Raw genomic sequence first — 24,415 nt, 5'->3', positions numbered from 1 at the left:
TCTTAGGATCTTCAACTGTTTGAAAAAAAATCCTATTCCATTTGCACTGCATCAAATACCAATTTGGGTCGGTCCTTAACATGATTCTTGTAGGACATATTTTCTAATCTTCTCCTAGATTTTCTATACGCTCCCTCTTTCTCTACCCGATTTCTTTCTCTTTGGCCCCTACAACGCATCACACTAAAGCCCCTTTTGATTCCTTTTAAATATTCTCTACAACTCATTTGCATGCTTTGGGGGTCCTTGAATATAATAAAGCTACAAGTAGCAGGGTGATATCTAGATGCAAACTGTGATGGACCTGGACAGAAGCCTTGGAAGGAAGGAGAAGAGGTAGACTTGTCAATGAGATCAGTGATGAGCGTGGTCTTCATATTTTAAACCCAGAAAAAGGAAGTGGAGAATATAATACCTAAAACTCAGGAAATGGGTTTTATAGTGGTGGGTAGAGGATGGATTAGAGAGAGGAAATGGAAGAACAAATCGGATTTTGGGTTGAAATGAGATGTTGTGGTAATGTTGGAATCTCGGTGGAGTTTGGTGGCGCTGGAGATGGTGATTGATTATATGGAGAAGATTGAGAGGTAGAGATGAAGGTAGGTAGAAAAAGTAGAGAGCAAAGACAGAAAAGAAAGGATCTGGTGATAGTTTTAATAAGGATAAAATAGACATTAAATATGTTATGATGTAAAATTTGTTCAATAGCATATTGTGAATAAATGAGGGTATAATAGTCGTAACATCAAAATATGTCACTTGTATTGCACATGATTTTATATCTATTAATTTTGTAATAGAAAATAGACTGCGGCGCCGCGCCGGGGGGGGGGGGGGGGGGGGGTGCAATTGCATATTTTGAGAAATGGGTTTGTTGCCAAATTAATAGTTCAAGGGGTTATTTATAACTAACTGTTCATATTTTTTCATGGTGATATAGCTAACTATGGAGAATGAATTTTGAGCCCTTCTAGCGTGCTTGTTTCACTCTAAACCATATAAAGCATTGTAGGGGACTGTTCGTGTACTCTTTCTTATTTATGTTCAAGGAGATGAACATATAATAAATTTTAACTCTTAGAAATGATTAAGGATTAGCATTGACAACTGAAGACAAAAGAAAGGGTAACAAATCCATGTACAAGGGAGTACAGAAATGTAAAAAGAAAACTAAAGAGTGACATGTAACCCAAAAAAATCCATAAGAGAATATAGAGATTGGATTTCTCTTCTATCCGGAAACAAAGAACTCAACACCAAATTTAAGTTTTTGTACATTTAATTCCAACCCCTTGAAAGATATTCTATTCCTTTCATTTCAAATATTTTACATAAGCAATTAAGGGGACAGAAGTCCCCTTTCAAGAGTCCAACAAACCCCTCTTGAGCCTGTTATCACCTAAACAAACTGACAAAGCAAGAAACATATTCAGCAACTCCCAGCATAAGTGCAGTGAGGAAGTAAATGAGTAGCATTCTCACCTGTTTTGTTGCACAAGGGAGGCCACTGCTCTCAGAACCTCTTTTGAATGGCTAAAATTGCTCCCCCAGTTGTAGATACAAAGAAGTCTTCTTTAGGGGGTTTTCGAGCCCAAAATTTCTATCCACCGAAAATCTGAACCACCTTTTCCACTAAGATACCAGTGGTAGGACTTTATAGAGCACCTTCCATCTGAGGTCTTTCTACCTAATGGTGCCTCTACCCTCTCCCCTAAGGGACACAACATAGCACTCAAGAAAGTTGGTCCATTCTTGATACGCCCTCCAAATAGATAGCTATCAAAACCACTTGTTCTTAGGTAAGTCACACTGTTGACCACAAGATCTCTTCTGCCAACAATCAATTGAAGAGTCGGAAATCTTTCCTTAAGAGATACTTAACCTGAAGGTCTTCTCAAAATCTAACCTACCATTGTCCACCACCATCATATTTAAAAGGTGAAAGTCCTCTTAGGCCAGCAGTGGACATCTCCAAGCACTCTCAAAACTTATCTTGCACCCCTTCAACGAGTTTCTCTATCAAAACCTACTCAACCACTTGCTGAGTCTGGTTAAAGATCCAAGTTCTTGATAATACCCAAAACGGGGACAAAAGCCCCCTTCCAGTGACCTGGTGGTGGTATATAAATTCTTCCCTTAAGTCGCTGAAAAGTAAATCCCTTTGCAATTCTCAAGTTTCTTTTCAACTAATACCGGAATGGGAAAGGTACACAGAAAAGTATATAGCATATAGGCATACTTAAAAGATGCTGCTGCTTCCATCATGTAATTCTGATGCCAAGGAGTCCTATAACATGTACACGGTTTGGTTTTGAATGAGCAATCAAAAGATAGCCCCAAATAAGACCAAAGCATTCCAAATTCTCAACCAAGAGTTCAGTGGGATAAGCTTACTTCTACTTAAACTGCAATCTTGAAATCACTTCAAAACATAATAACCGCTTTTTTGCACCTCAAAGGGTATCAGTGTATTCTAGAAACAATTAGGTGGGGGTCCGCCCATAGCCCTAACAATCTGTAGCAAACACCAACATCTTTTGCCATCAAATTATCGACAGCTCAATCTTTACATTATTCTCACTCTGCCACTCGATCTTGATGCATTTGCCCGGGTGGACATACTATTATCCATTCTGATTGATTTGTCCCAGATTGAACTTTCCCTCTTCATATTTTTCATTAATGGACATTTTCACATTTCCCGTTTAATGTGATTTTTTAAGTTGGAGATGCGCCAAAGCACTTAAACCTGATATGTAAGGTGATTTTTTTTACCACACTGCTGTGCTATGAAGTTTACACAAATTGGTTTTTCTTTCTTTGTTTTTTGTTTCGTTTCTTTTTTCTTTATTTTATTTTATTTTATTTTATTTGGGCTCGACTCTTGTCCATGCTATATGTTGAGGCTGCAATATTGGATTTCATCATTATAGCATACAAGAACAGATTATTTTCTCTGATGGAAATGTGTAATTTTCTGGAGTAGAAATTGCTGAAGCATTCATGCAACTGAAGTGAATCATCTGGTGAGTGATCCTGTGCTCCGTAGGGATTTCCTTGACATTCTTCCTATTAGTGCCATCTAGTGCCTAATGCAGGGGTTAGGTGGACGGTGGATAGGCATGGAGGCATGATGATTAGGCAATGCCTCAAGTAGTACCAGCCTTAGGGGTGCCTTCCGCTTTAGAAGCCACATTGCAAATCCTTCCCTGGGAAATGTGACTCAGCTCTTCATTTGAACCTTCCTTTAGATTGAACCCGCTAACAGTGTCACTGCTTAGAAGCTTGTGCTACTGATTCCATTTCCCCCGGGCATCCCCTCTCTTTCCTAGTTTCTGTAATTTCTTAATTATGCTATGATCTTGTTCACCATACTTGTGATGCTATCTGTTCTTCGCTTCCAATATGTTGTGATTTTGTATCCAAAATAATTGGAGCTCCTTTCTTCAGTGTATAATCCAACATGGTTCTCTTCCATGCCTGCTGAGTTTGTTGACCCATAATCATAAAAAGAGCATCAAGAAAGAAGCTTGCTGGACGATCTCCAATATTACTGCTGGAAACAAGGAACAGATTCAGGTAAGCATGTAAATCTTTAGCAATCAAATGTTTTAAGCTTTTAAATGCCGTTTTGTAATTTAAGGATCTTTCTTCGACTTTATTTATGCACAATTTTTTTTTTCTTTCTTTCTTCTGGTCAAGTTTATCTTTCTTTGATTTTGTACTTGTGCACATCTATATTTTGCTGGTCAATGTTTTGGCTGTAAGGACTTATAATCCCCAGTCTACATTTTCTCTAGTATACCATGTTGAACTTTGAACATCTGATGTTGCTATATATATATAAAATAAAAAATAAAAAAAATTGGGAGATGGGTCTTTTTGGTTTTGCTGATTTTATGATAAGAAAATCTCTTGATTAATTATATTAGTAGAGTGAATTGTTGCATCCGACAAATGAACTTTTTGGTTCAAGTAGTTCATGGTTAGTGCTTCCCTTAATCAGTAGAAAGTGATACTTAGTGCATATACTTTGAATCAACAGGCTGTAATTGAGGCTGATTTAATTGCTCCTCTCGTCAATCTGCTTCTAACTGCTGAATTTGATATAAAGAAAGAGGCAGCTTGGGCAATTTCGAATGCTACTTCTGGTGGTACTAATGAGCAAATCAAGTATGTTTTTCTAGTTTTTCTTCCTTTACTCTTTTTTGCAATTCTTCTTTTATATATGTTAATTCTGATATTTGGCCATGATCACGAATTGTAGGTTCTTGGTAAGTCAGGGATGCATAAAGCCTCTATGTGATCTCCTTGTATGCCCTGATCCAAGAATTATCACTGTTTGTTTAGAAGGGCTAGAGAACATCTTGAAGGTTGGGGAAGCTGAGAAAAACTTGGGTAATACTGGAGATGTTAATTACTATGCTCAGTTGATAGATGAGGCTGAGGGATTAGAAAAGATAGAAAATCTACAGAGCCATGACAACAATGAAATTTATGAGAAGGCAGTGAAGATTCTCGAGACCTATTGGCTGGAGGAGGAAGATGAGACATTACCTACAGGTGATGATTCTCAGCCTGGATTCAACTTTGGAGGAAATGATATTCAGCGTCCTTCTGGTGGATTCAACTTTAGCTGAAGGTATGTAAACCCATCCACTTCAAGATTTACTCTTTTTGCACACACATTCTAATGATAGTGTCAAGTGTCTAGTCATTTCCATTGGTTGATGTTACCGAGTCTTCAAATCATCTTGACATCAGGTGGTCATTGCTTGTTGCAATGGTAAAAACTTAAACTGATAGTGAGGGTTCGGGTCTCAGAACCACCTCTTTGCAAAAGATTAACAAAGGTTTGGGTTGTCCTAATGTATCCTATCCTTCCTAACACCCTGCATAAGTTGTTGATAATGGTAAATATGCAATCAAGTTTAATCGACTGATGTCGCTTTTAGAGATTGCAGGATTTCAGTTTGGGGGATGGAGGAGTTCAGATTAAGGGCAACAAAGTATATGTCAGTGTCAAGTCAGGTCAGGGCAGGGCACCTCACTGTGTCTTGTTCAGTCTGGTCCAGTGTCTGTTGTGGTTGAAGAGATGTCAAGATGGGTCAATTTACACATTGGTGGTCAAATAAAGAAGAGGTCCGCGGGATAGTGTTGAGAAGATGGCTTGGTGGGGCATTGCATGGTTTTAGGCCTTCGTCCACCATGGAGTAATTATTACTGGGAGAGGTCTCAAGGGGGGATCATTGTTGCATAAGGTGGGGTCCTGAATGCTACACCAGAGTCTTCCATCTGTTCTTATGCTGCATCAATCTTCATCAGTTATGTGTCATAATTGAGAGTACAACAGAGTCCGTATTCTTTATTTCTTCTGCTGGGTGGATATAGTTTTTGTAACCCTTTATTGCATGGTTTATCGCGAGAAAAGAAAAAACATTTTACCTTATGATTTATCTATGAAGTCACATATTTGTTTCCCGGAGTTCATTTTATGGTAATGCTTGTTAGTACTGTGTATTCTTTGGTGAAAACACAATGGTTGAAGCAGTGTTAAAAATTCACAGCTCTTTGATTGTTTTAGAAATTCTCAGATGTTGTGTAGTGTTGCCTGGTTTTTTTGTCATTCCTTCGAATTAATATCTTCCAATTCTAAGCATTTTGTAGAGATTAGCAAAGAAGATGGCTTTAGCATGCAGCGAGTCTGGAATCTATGACTTGTTGAATTGGTTTTTGTTTCCGTTCTTGATACCCACATTCTTTTGTTTTTCCCTCTTATTCGGTTTTGTAGTAGTACTAAAAATTTTAAGGCAGAAGGAATCACAAAAGCATGGGAAAAATCTAATTTTTTTAATTTGCGACTCTGCCTCTTCTGGCAGTGTCACAGTGGAGGGTAGCAATGTTGTCTAACATGGGTCAATAATAAGAAGCTATGGTTTTCATGTTTTTTTAATTTAATTTAATTTATTTGTTTATTTATTTTTGTCATTGACAAAAAACTCACTCACTAACCCAACTCACTTTCACTTTGATAAAAGAACACGTAAGCTTCCCTCAACTCTTAACCTAACAGAAATTGACCTGCAATGAAAGTAGCAACGAAACTGGGTATAGCTCTCTTGCAAACTCGATGATGTACGGTATGGTCTGCCTACTGTCATCGATTTTGTTTAGAGTTATGTAAGCTAAATGCATCGTGTATAAAACATAGGATAACAACATAAAGTAATTTTTCCAACAATCAAAGGTCAGTTATATAAAATCTTTTATTTTTTCGTTTCACTCTAGCTAAGGTCATCGTCTAATTGTCACATATTATCATGTTATTTTTTTGTTGCACTCTATCTAAGGTCATCGTCTAATTGTCACATATTATCATGTTTTTTCTTGCTAATTTCACCTCACATGTTTGTCATATTCTTCTTTACTAACTTTATTTGCCTTAACTTTGATTTTCCTATTTTCTTAGTGTTTATCCGTAATGTTAATTACGTCATTCTTTCTAACTAGTGTACTTGAAAGTCATGTTCAAATTTTGTATAATACACGTTTGTAGTTGAGTGCTTTTAATGAATCCTGATCAAATTGCTCTCTCTTATACTACTTTTTTTAAACAACTATTTGTAGTCATTTTCGAACCTATAGCTATCATTCAATTAGGTATTTATTTGCACTCATGCATGTCAAACATCAAGTTGATTGCGAATTAGTAGTTGTAATGCAACAATGGAGCCATACTTATTGTGTCTCCCAACTTTACAAATAACTCAAAATTTTGAGCACTAACTGGATAGATGTTAGAGGTGTTTGTCTCACATTGGATTCGAATAGGGAAGGTCATGGGTTTATACGGGTGGATATGCAATACGTTTAAGATTTTGTGCTGGAGAGTAAACGTCGGCTCGTTACAAAGTGTATTAGAATTAGACCCATACCTTGATCCGGTGTGAGATATAAAATTATTATTGACATATTTTGGCAATCAAAACAAATCCGGATCAAGTTGTAATGTTTGTTTATCATCAAACCTTGGTTTTGGAAGTGGAAATTTCAATTGAAGCTACTCGCATCATTCTTGGCTCGACAATGACCAATTATTCATGCTAAGTGTGTGAGGATCACTTAATTAGGGTTACAAGGTGGAATTTTATTTTAAAGGTTTTTCAGCCATCCAACCGGTTGGACTTCACTCTTGAACTGGTTGCTTTTTATGTGCAAAATCATGCCTTAAGAAAAATGCAACTGGTTCCAAAGAAAGCTTGAACCGGTTGCATTCTCTTGAACCAAGAAGGAAAGTTTGTGTTTTTACCAACTTTTATTTACCTTTTGAGTTGGACTTGTAGGAATATTCCAGCACTAAATTTGGTGTATTTTCTAACCTTATTAGGACTATCTACTTGTCTATATAAACTCATATTCACACACATTAATTCACGTCTTTTGCATTAAAATTTTCATAACCCTAGAGAACCTTTTAGTGTGAGTTTTTGAGAACACACAACTATACACAGAGTGTTTTAGGTTGTTTATTCATTGTTTGATCGGGATTGGCGTGATTGAAGATTTCATATCTACCGATCGTAAAACAAATTTTTTTTTGCAAACTTCAAAAAATTAGTTTTTGAAGAAAAGGAGAAGAATATCACACTTTGAAGTGATCAAGATGTTCGTGGAGTGTTGGTTGATCTACCAGCGATCCTTCTACAAAGATCGAGACTAAGCCTGAGGTCGAGAGCTATTGGGCGGGAGAGTTGCAAAGTTAGGGATCGTCAGTAAATGGTTTTTGGTAGATTGATAGGGTGTGAGCTTGAGTTGGAGTCGATTGTACTTTGATTAATACATGGTGGATCTTTTGGCTCTTGACGGCGTAATCCATGAGGTTTTTCCCACAACGATTGGTCTCATCTGCCAATCGAGATTTCTTCGCTAAAAATCTGGTGTCGTTCTAAACTCATTCTTTACATTACTCGCAATTTATATTTACTTTGTGGGGAATAATTTAAGTTTATTTTGGTAAATTTTAATTAATCAAAAATTGGGCAAATGAGTAGTTGAACCTATTCACCCCCTTCTAGGTTGCTTATCGGATCGATTCAACATATTCCTTTGTTTGATGGAGATAACTATGCATTTTTGAAACCCTAACATGTAAGCTTTTCTTATAACTCAAGGTAACTATGTTTTGGTCGCAATTGAAAAGGTTATAAAAGACCTACAGTCACAAAGGAAAGTGTAACAACTGAGAAGCATAAGTCCGAGTGGACACAAGCTAAAAATCATGCTGGTGAAGGAAACACAAAAGCATTGTTTTCAATATTCAAAGTTATAGTTCAATCTGAGTTAGCTCGTATTGTTCATTGTAAAACTATAAAGGAAACATATGATATACTTCAGTTTACGTATGAGGGTATAGATTAAGTCAAAACATCAAAGATTGAGATGCTTGTATTTCAATTTGAAAACCTTAAGATGGAAGAAGATGAGATTTTTCAGATTTTTACATGAAACTCAACAATATTGTGTCTCGTCTTAGAAACTTAGGGAAGAAAGTGACAGATAAAAAAAAATTAACAAGAAAATCCTTAGAACTTTGCCCGAAAGGTTTTAGATTGTAGTTGAAACATTACAAGCAATTCAAAACATTAGTACCATGCAACTTGATAAGGTTGTATGTCATACTAAGAATTATGAGATGAACTATTGTGGAAATTCTCTAAAACCTAAGGATTTAACTCTAAAGCTTCAAAGTCTCAATCATCCAAAACTGAGGGTAGTATGATAGCGAGTCTGATGAAGAGATTGCTTTCATCACTAGGAGGTTCAAAAATTTGATCAAGTTTGAAAATATCAATGTCATGAACCCTCGGGGGGGGGGGGGGGGGGGGGGGGGTGGGGGGGGTGGGGGTGGTGTGGTGAGGGGGGAGGGGGATCCTTTCGAATAATTTCATTGCAATAGGCTCACACATTCAACCATAAGTGTTCAGTGATTTTACAAGGAAAATCTCTCTCAACTAGAGATAAAAACCTTGGTTCTTGGCCACAACCAATGTAAGCTCCACTAATTATAATGCAAGTAGATACACACTTAGCTGTCTCTCACTCTGCACACACCTTAGCTCACAACAATGCACACATGCACTGCCCTTGTCCTAAGCAACCCTGCTTAGACCCTATGAGATCTCACAGCTCACAAAAATACATAGAAAATGATGAATAACATCAATACTCAAGCTATTACACGAGATAAGATCGATTATACAACTCAAAGTATCAAACAACAACAAATAAGCTTTATTCTGCTGAACCTATAGGAGAAGGGCAAATATGAAATTTCGTATGAACACAGGCCACCAAATGGTTCTCACAGTCTCATATCAACATTATACATATACTCAGATGATCATCTCAATGGTATAAATAATGTGGTCATGATCGACGGTCGAAATCAATTATAAATCAACCCTCTTCGCAATAGCACGAATCATTGTAAAATAGGGTTATTGGTCGGGTAAGTCGAACCACTGGGACTGCGCTAATATATGGCAACTTAAGTGTCTAGAGTCATTTTAGAGTGATAAGGGGTGTTTATAGAGGGTTTGTTTTGTTTGTCACTAAACTACAAATTCAGAATGCATAAAATAATAATTTGCAAGGAATTTAGGATGAAAAAATTAAGAAGAGGAGACTAGGGAAGTGAATCCGCCTCCATCCCTATACATATGCTAGATTAGACCTAAATTGGGAGAAAAACAACATATGATGGTCAAGACTTACATAGCAACACATGGTTGCCATGTAAGTAATCAAGAAGTACATTAGGTCTCAAACAAGTATAATCCATCAAAAGACAAACATGCTTAGACTACCTAACTAAAGAGTAGCTTATACACATTTACTTAAATGAGAGACTATCAAGTTCTTGACAAAATGATAACGCACATGGAGTTAGAGATTAAACATACACCATCAAAGGATTTCCTAAGCAATGGTCTATCAAAGTCACCTATCAACATGCCATGAAACCATTTCATAACCTTGCTTCCACTCTCACCATGAAAACTCAAGTAATATGATTACTCTAAGACATCATCTAAAACAAGATAATCAACTTAAAGGAATCATCCATACATGTATCAACATTCATTACAACAAATGAGGTGCTCTTGGTTATGAAAAGACCATAAAATATACATGGCAAATCCCCAAAATAGACTATCCTAGGACATGCTTACAAGGGAGAGACTTCATCACCTCCCTAGAGAAAGAGTTAGTTACCCATTGCTAAGCTAGAAGAAGGAAGAAGCTCCATCCAAGACTCCATTTTCGTGCTCCTACTGTAGCACTCAAGAACACCCTCTTCCTTGCTCTCTTCTCTCTCCTCTATCTTGCTAGAATATAGGATAATGATATTGTGTGGTCCTCCCTCTCTCTTATCAAGCTCAAGTCAAGGCTCTCTCTCCTCCAAGGAACACCTCCAACCACTTCATAAAGAAGGAAGATGGCATTGAGGAAACCAATGTGCAAGTGGCTGAAATTGAGCCATTTCCGAGTGCAATCTGCCAGAATTTCGAGCACTCGAAGGCTGGTCTCGAGCACTCTAAATTAGTGTAAAGAGCAACATGCAATTCTTGCCCATCTCTGACCCACTGTAGAAGAATAACCATAACTTTGTGCTCCGAACTCCGAATGATGATCTGTTTGAAGATTTGGAGAGCTGATTCAGAGCTTTAAAAACTTCATGTTTTGATGAAGACCCAATTCTCAAGTCTGGTTGGTCGAAAATGGGGAGAAAGGCAGTACTTCAGTGCTGCCAGGCAGTTCTGTGCACCTCTGTTAAGAAGATCATAACTCTCTGCTCCGAACTCCGAATGACAAACCGCTTGAAGATTTGGAAAGCTGATTCAGAGCTCTAAATCTTTCATGTTATGATGGAAGTCCAGTTCTTGAGTTTGCTAGGTCGAAAATGGCGACAAACGTCAGGTTCTACTGCTGCCAGAATTTCAGAATTGGCACCCTTTTTGTTCAAAATTCCACAAGGCATCATTTTTGCTTCTTTTTTGCAATTTAACCTGAAAATATACAAAAACATGCAAATGGAGATAAATTACATAAAATAATCAATTAATGGACTTTGTTAATGTAATTTAGGGCGCTTGAATATACAGTATTCGGCACTTATCAGGTCATGGCCGTCACGATGTGCCAAAATTGTGTGATAGTGAGTGCGGTTTAAGAAAGCCTTTTTGGTCAAGTTTAAATTTATAAAAACCATTACCACTAATACTACTAACGTAACAAGAGTAAGTAGGGATCGTCCCAAGGGATTTGCAAGGTATTACGGAATTAATATTGGATTAGTAGGTCGAATGATCAAAGAGGGGTTTGGTTGGTTGAATTAAGCTAATGATTCAATGAAAAACATGCAAATTAGTAACAATTTAGCGATTAAGGTAAAAAGAATGAGAGAAAAGTCTTGGGGCAAAGAGCTCACCACTAAGCTTCACTTCACTAAACATTTAGCATTTGTTAATTTAAGGGGATTACAAGTGTGTGTGCCATTAATGAAATACTAAGCATGGATGGCAAATTAAGCATAAATTGTCTAATCAATCTAGTGAGTAGCACAACTTATCAAACTAAGTCATTAACCATTCAATAAACTCACAATTAATATACACACAAAAATATAGATAAATGTACTACTTGAACTCATAAGCATGGATCATCAAACAACAAAAATGAATTGTCTATCTATCTAGGAATTTAAAGCAACTACACTGCAACTATGCTAATGACAAGGAAATTAAACTAATTAAGTTAATGAAGTAGTACAATCCATTAAGAAATAAGCATGATCCATCAAACAAACCACAAGAGGAATCAATTAAGCACCATGCTTTGACCATCATTAGATTTATAGTTTCAACACACAAACATGCATTAAATTCATAAAACCTAGTATAAGCACATGACCATTCATTCTAGTATACATAGGCATATGGATAGAAATTAAAGATCAATTGGAAGAATTAATCCATACAAATCATGTAAAAACTCAAGATCTATATAAAATCATGGTCAAAACATTATTTACAATATAAATCCCCCAAAACTACAAAATACTAAGTTTAGGAAGCAAGCCTATGGGCTATCTCTAGCCCTAAGAGAGGGATTTAACCACTCATGGTAGGTGTTATCCAACCCTCAAAGGCTATCTGCGATGTAGGTACCATCTTCTTCCTCTTTGCTTTGCTCCAAAAACCCTAGTTCTAGAGAGAAAAATATCTAATAGCTATGTCTAATATTGTAACTAGAGGAACAATTCTTGGAACTCAAATTGGAACCCTATACAAATTGGTTCATTTAATTTAAATACATGCCTCTTTGAGTAGGCAACAAGTCAGAAAATAGGCATTTAATTGGTGCAAACTCGCAGTTACAAAAGTTGGTGGAGTTTGGGCGCGCTCAGGAATTAGACAGCTCATTACCAGCTGGGGCTTTGATGGATCGAAGCTGTCTTTGATCGATTGGAACTTACTTCGATCAATCGAAGATGACGTGGCATAAAATATCTTGACAACTGGTAACCTTATCCACTGAGCTGGCACCACTTTAATTTTGATCGATTGTAGATATCTTCGATCGATCATGGCTTTCTTCGATCGATCGAAGCTTGAACAGTGCAGTTTTTCTGACTTCTTCTGAACTTTCTTCTTAACTCCAAAAAGGAGTTAAAAAGACTCTTTTTAGCTTGTTTGAACTTTATTAACATGAAATAGACAAAAACACAAATTAGAACTAAAATGGGGAAGTAAGATAGATGAATGGGCTAAAATACCCTAGCTTAGGTGCTAAAATGTATCACATTTGATCGCTTATCACACCCCCAAACTTAGATATTGCTAGTCCTTAGCAATGAACTACAAAGAAAAGAAAAAAACAACAACTATATAACTATAAATTAGAAAGTAATGAAAGGATAACGCCACTTTCATAGGGAACATGATTGCATTTAGCATTTACGACAAACATTAAGCTCTTTTCCACTAAAGTGGCACCAACATACAAAACAAACATTGGGAGAAAACTACTTCAAGTATGTAATTTTTCAACCATTTCCAAGCAACTCTCCAAAATTTCAATAAGTAAGCAAGTATGGTCCTCCACACATCAAGAAAATGATCAAGCAAATCAAAACAACTCTATAATCCTTTTTAAGTGAACTGACATCAAATATATTGCTATCTAAGCTAACTAATGAAATGATCACATTTGTCCTCAAATTAGCACACAAATATAGTACCAATCATCCAGACAAAGATTGAACCTTTTATTAAAGTTTTATTTAACTAGGTGCACTTATTCTTTTCACTAGATTATTTTTTTTTATATTTTTTTAGGATCAAAGATGAAAGCATGGTACAATATAGTGATCTCTTAAGCTTTCTAGAAGATTCATTAGGCAAGCATTATGTTAATGACTCCCAAATCGGACGGCTTTAAGGCACTAGGTGTAGAGACACCCCTAAGGACTTACAAACTCAAATCAACTAGGTTACAAATCAAAACAACCTCCATTTAATCACCTTCTATTCCTCACATTTGGTAAGAAGTCCTCATAAGTCCTCACTTTATTTGCTTTTGCAAATTTCCATTTTTTTTTTTTTTTTTTTTTTAACCTAGAGTTTGGGCCCTCCACCTTTTGGCGTGAGAAATTCAATGCTTGATGAGGCTAGAATCTCGGCTACTTAGTGAAAAGGGTTTGTTATCCACCCTTGTCAAGAATGAAAGTTTTCAAAGCACTACTAGCTCAATTGGGATACAACCAAATCAATAATCAACAAAGTATGTATCCCATAAATGAATGCTAGTGTGCGACTAGCTCAATTGGGATATAACCAAATCAAGAATCCTAGAGTGAATTTCAAAACAATCACAAAATCAAGATGATGTGGACCACAAATGCAAGTAAGATGTCAATCTTTCAAAAAATTTACTTCTAAATGGCATCCACAAGGCATACAAGGAGTATTAGACTCTCAAGTCAAACAATTTTTAAATTCTAAATATCATGGTCTCTAAAAGATCAAAATTATAGCTAAAAACTCTCAAATCATACCACATGTATAGAAACTAAGTGCGGCATGTAAAATATGCTAACACACCTTCAAACTAAATCTGTGCATTGTTCTCAATGTACCAAGAAGCAACAGATAATGGAAAGAGTATACCAAATGGGTGTAGCAAATAGGACCCAGCAACAGAAGCTTAGCATTGGAAGGTGCACCCCCAAACTTAGATTCCAACAACCTGTCTGAAAAATAGTCACACTAGCAACTGTCAAAGCATATGCATCGATAATCTAAATAAGAGATGAAATGGAGAACTGAGCAAAAATCCATGGCATAAAGCAATATAAAGCTCAGAATATTCAAAACCAAAATCAATGATATTATAAGTCCAAAAATCCATAGATGAAAATAAATCCAAAACCAATATCCAAAAACCATATGTATCATGTGTAGTACAAAATATCATAAACAAGTGTAAAGTATCAAAACAGTGCAAAAATATCCCAGAAATAGCAGTGTATCAAAAATGTATCATAGCATGGAAAAGTAATAGAGAGAGAGAATTGTGGAATTAGGGTGCAACATCTGGCGCAAACATGTCAGCAATGATCTGAAGCATACCTGACATCTCCCGGCTATGTCGAGGCAGAGATGTCTGAATGTCTGTCCTCAACTCTGAAATGTCTCTCCTCGCATCTGCTACAACTCTAGTCAAATCGTCAGATCGCCTGGCTAAGTCGTCATGCCTCCTAGCCAAATCATCGTGCCGCCTCATCATATCATCATGCCGTTCCGCTATATCAGCTTTGAAATAAGTAAAAAACTGAATGCAGTTGTGTTAGATCAGCTTTGTAGCTGTAATATGAACTGGCATGGTGGGAGTGAGTGTCGGCCTGTGGCATCGGCTCTGTAGGAGGGACGTGATGGGCCGGCCTGCTGAGATGGATGGGGAAGAAGAAGCTGACCCGGCTGCAACGTGAATATGGAAGTAGTAGTATGCTGCCTCTGTCTGGGTCTGTAGGAAGAAGGTGATCCCTGGGATCCCTCGGCTGCGTCCTCCTCGACTCTCTATTGAGCTCGCTCCCTTTTCTGCTCTCTATTATTTTTGTTCTTTGTGCAAGCATTGAACGTCTTGTTCCACTACTTCATGTCATAAACCCTTTTGTCTCTCTACTTTGTAGACTCTGCAATCTTAGCTGGGTCAAAAGAATAGCCTTGGTCAATTAATAGCTGTGTAATCAAATGGCCAAATGGTAAAGGCCAAGCATCAGCTCTGGAATTGTGCTTGAAGATCAGATTTTCCCAGTACTTGTGAATAATCTCCCAGATGAGAGCAGGGAATGGAGATCCAGCAGACCTGACTCAAACAGTATAGAGCCTGTAGAACCCCTCCTGCCTCTATGTACCATGGCTTGAAGGAAAGGCATTGAGATGCAGCACAGAATCTAAGAACCAGTAACGGGGATCAATATCAACCCGGTCTGCAAATATATTGCCTTTGATGGCAGCCTGTGGAGAGAGTGTAGCAACCATGGTCATCTCAGAAGGGTAAGCTGGAATGATGGGGTATAGTGGATCCTCAGAGTCAGCGACTAATGGAGAGAGATGGGGGTATCGGCAGGCAGCAGCTATGGTAGGGATAGAAATGTCAATATCCTGACCGTCTATAGTCGTATGCATCAACTGATGGTCATCCTCAACCATCCGGAGGTGCTCGAAAAATAAAGTAACTAACCGGGGATATACAGTAATGTCTGCCAGAGTCATAATAGCATCGATGCCCCTGCACGTGAGCTCATCATAAGACCACTGTGTCTGTTCCAACCCAGCGAATAACTTTCGGTTGAATCTGAACTCTGGCTCTAATTTCCTGCCGGAGAAAGAGAGAGAAGGCACTATTTTGATAATGGGACCCTATGCCTCCATGAAAGATGGCTCGTATGATGCAGTATGTGACGACGCTAGTTTTTCAAGCCAGTGCGTCCTGCGATGAACCGAAGATTGACCCACTAACGGATCCGAATGCGGAAGCGAAAACAGAAAATAAGATTCTAAGAAGTCAAAGTGACCTTCCATGAGGTCGTGGAACTCAATGAGAACTGATGCGGAAGTAGAAGATCGAAAATATGACAAATAAGCCCCTAGGGGCAAAATAGTCATTTTACATAGAAATGACATCCCTAGAATATATATTATTTCCGAGACACATTCATAACTTCTCGTGAAGTCATGGAACTCAAAAGAAAGTAGCGAAAACAAATTAAAAGAAAACTGGACAAATTTAACCCCAAGGGCAAAATATGACCTCTCAATGGCCAAAAGTGCCTTAAAATGCAATAAATGAAACAAAAATGCAAAACCTATAACAAAATGGTGTTTGGCCCTTGGTCACACCTCATACATGATCATAGAGAGCCTATAAATGAAAAAGAATGAAATTCTCACACCCGATGCAAACATGGTGAAGCAAGGACTTAACATTTTTCAATATTTTCATAGCATTTCATGAAATCAAGAATTACATAAGATGCAATATAAATGTCATTGGCCTCCGGCCTCATCTCACACAAGTCAAATACATCGTAAAAGGTGTACATATATGGAATCAAAGATACAAGTTTTGACATACAAAGGTACAAATAAGATTTCATGCCAACATTTCATGAAAATGATACTTCAAGTTTACGAAACTTTCATGGCTTAGTGTGCATCCTGAATCAAGGTCCCTGTACCTGAAAAATATCCCCACTACGTGGGTGAGTAACATAAAGCTATTTATAGGAAATGAGCGTGCATTGACCTAACGTTTTACAAAGTTATTATATTAACTTGAAACAATTCAAAAGGGTCATGCCGCCTAACGTCTATGTCAAAGGTGAGATTCAGGGAGCATCCTAAGCTACCTTAAAATATTTCTAGCATAAATCACATCATTCATGCAATTCAAATAATATAGAAGCATGCTATACAAAACAACAAGATATAGATCTTCAAAGCCATTGACTTAAAATCTAAAATACGAAAACAACTAAAGTGGGTCATGCCACCTAACGGCTATGTTCCAAATGAATCTATAGGATCATTCCTAAGTTGCACTTGAACAATATAACATAGATGTACTTAACAATATCAAAAACTTACAATGATTCATTAGAAATCATAATGCCTGAATGTACTTAACAACATCAAAAACCTGTAATGATTCATTAGAAATCATAATGCCTGAATGTACTTAATAACATTAAATCGCCAATAACCAAAACCACAAGTCACAATTAAACATTGGTTGCCAATTTGGAATTGAATGCGAAATCAAGTAGTGGAAGACTTGGATATCAAATCTTGGATAAAGGCAAGACCTAAACGGTTATTCCGGGCATTAACCCACTGGGAATACCACCCTAAGTGTGCACTATAAATGGAGAGAACTCATACCTCCCGCACTAGAGCCAAACTCTAGCCATGCCTCTGTAACAATGTCTCAAGTGACTCCAAAATAAATAAGTTAACAACTTATATACGAAATATATATAAAGCATGAAACTACATTCTATGCATAAGTAGGTTGTAATCACATAGCTCATGCTCTAAATCCACAACTACTATAGGATGACAAATGTCGAATCTTCAGAACACGATTCATTACGCGCTATAATAACATCACATATCGAATCTTCAGTGTGCAATTCGTTACACGATATAACAATATAATTTAATATTGAAAGCATAAACTGAAGAATCTAACACAAGTCTGAAATGATGCTTTAAACATCCCATCAATGTCAACTCATGATTAAATCAATAATGCGATAGAAACGGAAATTAATTAAGTATATTAATTAATTTATCTAAGTTTCAATTCTCAACCAAATGGTCCCTAATTAACACATGTCATACAACATAACTTGATCATTACATATATCAATTCAAAAACTTAATTAGGCCATTGAAACAACAAAATGGAATTTAATTAAATCATGATAATCAAATCCCTAATTTCTAAAATGACATCAAATGGTCCTAAATTAACATACGCTAGTATAAAAGTCCTAGTCATCACAATTATCAAATTAAAAACTTGATTAAGCCAATGGAACCCTTAAATTGATTTTAATTAATCCTTTTAATTAAAATCTCTAGATTTTCAAACTCAACCAAATGCTCTCAAATTAAAGTATGTTAAAGAGTATGTCAAGACTTAATTTAAAAGCATATCATAAATTAATCATGCAAGGCACGGCCATGGGAATTAATCTTTCATAAAAGAAAAATATTAAATAAAAGTTGCAATTCTTATTCAAATGACCCAAATTTAATATATGTTAACAAATATATTAAGGCCTAATTTATCGTCATGCCACAATTCAATTCTAAGCTATATACATCTTTGTAAATTTAATCTTATACAAAGAATTAAATATTACTAATTTTATAGATTTGATACAAGGCATGCAAACAAGTTGTATAATTATGGAAAACACTCAATACAACACATTCAAAATCCTAAAACATCCCTTATCTCAATTGGAATGAAAATCCCAATTACCACCGAAATGAAATCGCCCCAAATTTTTGCTCTGCAAGACAGATTTTTCAGCTTGTTACCTTCAACTTGGAAAATTCATAAAAAACTCAATTGTAATCCAAATTGAATGAATCCAAAGCCCAATGAAAGTTTAAACACTATAATTTGATAATATCAATTTAGTTTAATAAAATATTTTCCCAATTGAAACAGTTTTGATCCACAATTTCGAAATAAATTCTACCAAGAAAACACATTTTCAGCCTGTAGCTTCCAACTTTGAAAATTTATGAAAAAATTCATTTGACATCCAAATTGGGTAAACTTAATTTATTTTGGAAGTAAACATATGAGAGTGTAAAACTGAAAATTTAAGCCATGATCCAATGTCAAAATATTAGTGAAATAAATTATCTAAAAATATGTTTTCCAACTGCAACAAAAACATGGACAGCAGATAGTTTCGGATTTTTAATAAAATTTAGACATGCTCTAAAATCGTGAAAAAATTCTGAGTAGTGTAAGACCCATGGGGGAAGTTCCATTAAAAATTTCAAGGCAATTGAAGTACCACAGTTCCATATAAAAATTCATTTCCGGACTAGATAAGGAAAAGATTTCAATTTCCAACAACTAGCTTGCAACTTCAAAAATTCATAACTAATTCATTTTAAATTCAAAGTATATGAAACCAAAACTAAATGAAAGCTAATTGATTATACTTTCATATTCTATATTTAATTTGGCAAGATTAAGTTCAAGTTAAAACAGTTTAAGGGGAATATAAATCCTTGTCTTCTATGCATGGAAAATACTCAATAGTGACATAAAAATAATTCAAAATCATAGATCAATACCTCACTAGAGAATTGAATATCTAGATACCAAAGCAAAACTATGAGTTATGTTAAATCCTTCAAGGGTTTTGTAGAGGAGAGTGAGGAAACTTTTACCTCCTAAGGTTTAAGATCTAAGGTGAGTGGAAGGAGGCCAAAATGATGGAACAAGCTCTTGACCAAGCTTTTCTTCAATTGTGGCTAGGTTAGGGTTTTGAAGAACAAGTGTAATGAAAGAGATAAAGTGAAAAAAATGGTGAGTGGAGGATCTAATAATCGTTCACTCACTAGGTGTTCTTACACTACCTCTCATACACACTAATGCAAGACTCATTTTGGTGCCTACACTTGTCACTAATCCATGGCTCCTTCCTAGGCTTAATCCTAAGCCTACAATTGTCAATCATCTAAGCTAACAAATGCACCAATCCTAGGCCAATAAGTGGGCGAATCTCTACCTTCTATGTGTTACAAGATTATGCTTCCAAGTTTTTCCACCCCAATGCCAACAAGTGGCACCATGAGAATGTGACACTTGTTACATTTTTCAAAAATTGCAAAAATGTCCTTTTTCAAAATATCTTCCAAATTAAATTGCAAAAAGGTCCCTAAGACGAATGCAAAGTTGGAATAAAGTAACAAGTCGCAAAAAGTAAAAATGTAGATATCATGGAAAATAAATATCATGGATGAATGCAAAGTCGGAATAAAATCTGAACACAAAAAGTGAGGTTATGCAATGAAAAAGGAAACTAGGAAAAGACAAAATAGGGAAAAAGACGAAAAGTGAATAGTGTCAAAAAACGAAAAATGTGGGAATGACTCGGTTCTCAAAGGAAGTTGTCAATCCAATGGAAAGAGTCTCAAAAACCATTTCCGAACACTCGAGATGACATTAAGTGATGAGAAACCAAACATCGAAAGGAAAAGACAATGGAAAAAAATTTATCCGTAAAATTTGAGGAAAAAAGAAAGGAAGAAAATGACCGAGTCATTTCATAGTAGCCTCAAATGATGAAGATTACTCCTTTGCTGGAGATGGAGGAGGCTGTGTAGCTTTGGCTACGCCCTTTCGGGCAAGAGTCTTTTGCCTACGCTACATCTGCAAAAGCAACAAATATAAATCAGTTCACAGGTATAAAAGTAGGCAAGCATCTGATTAGAAAACACAAAGCATGCCTAAATCAAGTAGAAACAGAAAATAGACATATAGGATAATGCTTGTGCAAGAAGTGATCAAGAAAGCTTCAAGAATAGCATTCAACATGTTTCGATAAGACAAGAATAGATCATGGCACAATAAGCAATCTCAGGTACGCAAAACAATGCAATGATAGCATAGAGGGCAGAAAAGTCACTTTTGGAAACATATGAGCAAAAATTGGATCAAAAGGACAAGAATAGGATGTGATGTGTATAAAGGATGTAACGTGCATTCGCAAACTTAAAACTTAAGAAGATTCTGCAATTGCATGGCAAGTAGACCCTAGGATGACATCGTATCAATTCCTAAGCAAGAATGCCTACAAATTCAACATTTAAGGCCAATGGAGCAAGGATAACATAGATACAATCATAGCAACTATCTACTTAGGACTCGAGAAACATGTATATCATGAAATAAACACTAAGTGAATTACACGGTTGCAAAACACTTCAATCCTAAGCATTTTATGATACACAAATTCAAAAATGGATCCTGGACATGGTATGTAACTATATGGCATGTATATGAATGATGCACAAATATTAGTCAAAGAAATATCCAATCATCTATTTCAACAAAATCAACATCCTATGATCACTCATGGCTCGTGACCCCCTTTAAAGCTTAAATGAAACAAATATTGGTCAAAAACTGAGAATAACAAGAAACTTACCCTTTTCTGAATCAAAATCATGACTGGCAAAGAACCTCAGTCTCAAGCTCTTACTAGCTTTCAAGAATGGATCATAAGTATATAATCAAGCAAATGGCATTTTAAAAGATCAACGACAAGACAACCTACCCCCAAACTTTTCTCAAATTGCATTTAAAATTCAAATTAAGCTCAAGAATTGAATGCTAAGGCCAAAGAACAACAATGACATCCCAAACATGCATTTTAAACTCTAAACATTCATTTCTCTCCTCTAAACTTATTCAAAGATCAATGCCAAGAAGATTTATTCAAAATATGCACACAAACTTTCAAAACCATCAATGTGACAAAAGTGTGTGCAAAATGTGTATATACAAGCAACAAGTTGCAGATTATTCCAAAGTGCACACAATTATTCAAAGAAGATCACATTTGACAATTTTTTCAAGCTTATGAAGCAACATTGGAACATTTGACTTCAAAAAGTTCGGTTTGGAATGGCAATTTCAACACATCTTTCAAGAAAATTCAAAATCATGACAAGTGGAGTTAAAAATATCAAACTTATGCCCTAGCATGGAAAGAATCAAGAATTGAGTATAAACAAGTTCAATAGCACTTAGGACATGCATTTGGATGGAAAGACATCAAATGAAACAAGTATTATCTCACTTAAGGGTATTTTGGTCAACTTTGGAAAATTTTAACATTTTTGGGGCCAAAATTGGAATTTTTTGAAAACTTTGAGGTCCAAACATTCATATGCATTGTAGATAAACATCATAACAAGAATCATGCATTGAATATTCTACAAAGGAATGAATTAAGCAACTCGACTTCTCATTTTCAAAACAAAGTTCAAAAATTCTTTTTTATATTTTGAAAACCAACAAGTGTGATCACAAAGGCATTTTAAACATTCAAGAATCGATTCACCAAACAATGTACCTTAACCATGAGCAAGAGTCAATTTAAGATAAAAAAAACTTTCAAAAAGGTCCATTTGAAATCACATTTATGCAATTTAAACATGATTTTACATTTTCAAATTTCAAAAGCACAAGTTTCAACTCAAGTCATGCTTGCATGCACTTAAAACAACTTAGAATCAAACAACATCCATGCATTTTTATACTTAATACGAACAAATGAAACAAGTTGGGAAGCACGCTCATCAATATTCAACTTCATATGCCATTTCAACTTTAAAATTTTCAAGAATTTTTCAAGTTCAAGAATTTTACAATTTCAATTCATTTCTTTCAAAATCAAAACCATTTTGACAATCAAGCTTCCATTTCAAATTACAAGCAAACATTTCCATTTCATACATTTAAATTCCAAATCCATTCAAGTTACAATCACACAACAACTTTCCAAATTTTATTTTTCTTTTTCAATCAATTCAATTCCAACTTTAAATCTCTTTTCCAATTTCCTTTTCAATTCAAGTTCACACAAATAAACCAAGTGCCATTAAAGAATGTAAAACCAAAATTTAAGTTCATTTTTACAAAAATCCGGCATGGGTTCCACTTAAAATATGCATTCACAAAAATTTTTAAGAAAGGCATACATATAAGCACATATACATTCAATCAAATTTCAACATTCAAAGTTTCATAAACAATCAATTTAAATTCTCAAACTCCATTCAACACGGCAAAAAGGACACCGCCCACAATCAAAATCCATATTCAAGTTTTTGCCCATTCTCCTTCTACACAACAAACTATATTCCATATTTTTCCATCCTCCTCAACACAAGGGTCATAGCCCACAATAATGAATATCACAGTCCATGGATTTAGTCCAATGGTTCCATTTTCAATCCATTATTTTTATTTTTATTTATATTTATTTCCATTTTTTTTATTTTGATTTTTCAATTTCATAGTCCATTTTCCATTTGAACAAATATGTATATACAAACATAAATTCAAATAAAAATAAAATAAAATTAAAAAATGCAATAATAAAAAGAAAAATTAAAATTAAATTCAAAGGAAAGGAAGAATCACATACCCGACCCGAAAATGGGAAAAGGAAATGGAGAAAGAGAGAGATTGGGGAAGAATCCACGAATTCTGGCTTAACCATGGTCGAAAGAGGTGACCGAAGTCTCGCTGAAGACTTGCCAAAAATTTCAGAGCGTCGCCGGTGATGAATCAAATCCTCCTTGGCCTGAATCGGCTAGAGAAGAGAGAAATAGAGGAAATCTGAGAGGGATTAGAGCGAGAAGAGAAAAAAACGAGCTTAGCCGAATGGCTAAAGCTTCTCGCCGTTTTGTATAGAGGACGGCGACGACCTTGGGGTTCATGGTGTTCACCGGAGTTGAGGGATGAAGGGAGAGATGGGTTGGTGCTTCGCCGGAGTTGAGTGAGAGATTAGGCGAAGGGAGAGATGAGGACTTGAGAGAGTTAAGAGATGAGGAGAGTTTGAGATTCAGGGAGAGAGAAGAGAGAAGGCCAAGAGTTTGTAAGAGGTAGAGAGAGAAAGAGAAAAGAAAGAAAAAAGAAAAGAAAAAGAAAGGGAAAAGGAGGAGAGAGAAACTGAAAAATGAATAAAAAAAATCTAAGGTTTGGAAACCCAACGGCAAAAGCAGTTTTCTCGAAATTTGAAAAGACGTAATCTCGATCAATCGAGGAGGTCTTCGATCGATAGAAAGGTATTTTGATCGATTGAATGGAAGATGGACAACTTGATTTTAAGAGCTTCGATCGATCCAAATGAACTTCGATCGATCGAAATGATGAGATCCTGAGCAATTTCCAAGGCAAAATGGGCATCTGCAGAATTCGATCGATCGAAGACAAGATGACACTGAAAGTGCAGGAAATGCAATAAACTACTCAGAAACTTAAATGATCAACTCGAAACATATCTAGACGATGCAGGTGATGAGTGCTCAAATCTGACGCATTTTAGCACCTAAGCGAGGGTATTTTAGTCCATTCATCTATCTTTATTTTCCCGTTTTAGTACTTATTTGTGTTTTTGTCTATTTCAGGTCAATAAGGTTCAAACGGGCTAAAAATGGTCTATTACAGCCTTTTTGGAGTTAAACAAAAGTTCTTAGCAGATTTCAGAAAAATTCGAAAGAAGGTAAAAAATGTTGAA

The 24,415-nt window shown here is 35.9% G+C and overlaps 1 protein-coding gene and 1 long non-coding RNA gene across 5 annotated transcripts in view; one reads left to right on the top strand and one right to left on the bottom strand.

Moving 5' to 3' along the window:
* Nucleotides 1–24,415, top strand: part of LOC132293577 (importin subunit alpha-2-like) — a 31,177-nt gene that overhangs the window by 4,948 nt on the left and 1,814 nt on the right. The window contains exons 9-12 of one of the 4 annotated variants that reach the window (XM_059791117.1): nt 3,451–3,579; nt 4,046–4,173; nt 4,268–4,642; nt 4,965–5,587. In XM_059791117.1, coding sequence (XP_059647100.1) covers nt 3,451–3,579; nt 4,046–4,173; nt 4,268–4,640 — 630 coding nt within the window. In that variant the 3' untranslated portion in view covers nt 4,641–4,642; nt 4,965–5,587. The other 3 variants (XM_059791123.1, XM_059791130.1, XM_059791138.1) reach the window with 3 other exon arrangements.
* Nucleotides 16,596–23,936, bottom strand: LOC132293569 (uncharacterized). The gene is made up of 2 exons (XR_009477864.1): nt 23,321–23,936; nt 16,596–20,535 (listed from the first exon to the last, which is right to left on the bottom strand). It is a non-coding gene; the product is annotated as an uncharacterized LOC132293569 (long non-coding RNA).

This window comes from Cornus florida, unplaced genomic scaffold, assembly GCF_030987335.1.
Source record: "Cornus florida cultivar Cherokee Brave unplaced genomic scaffold, ASM3098733v1 CherokeeBrave_3.0.0_Hap2_Chr01, whole genome shotgun sequence".
Lineage (NCBI taxonomy): Eukaryota > Viridiplantae > Streptophyta > Magnoliopsida > Cornales > Cornaceae > Cornus > Cornus florida.
This window is presented reverse-complemented; position numbering and strand designations above follow the sequence as displayed.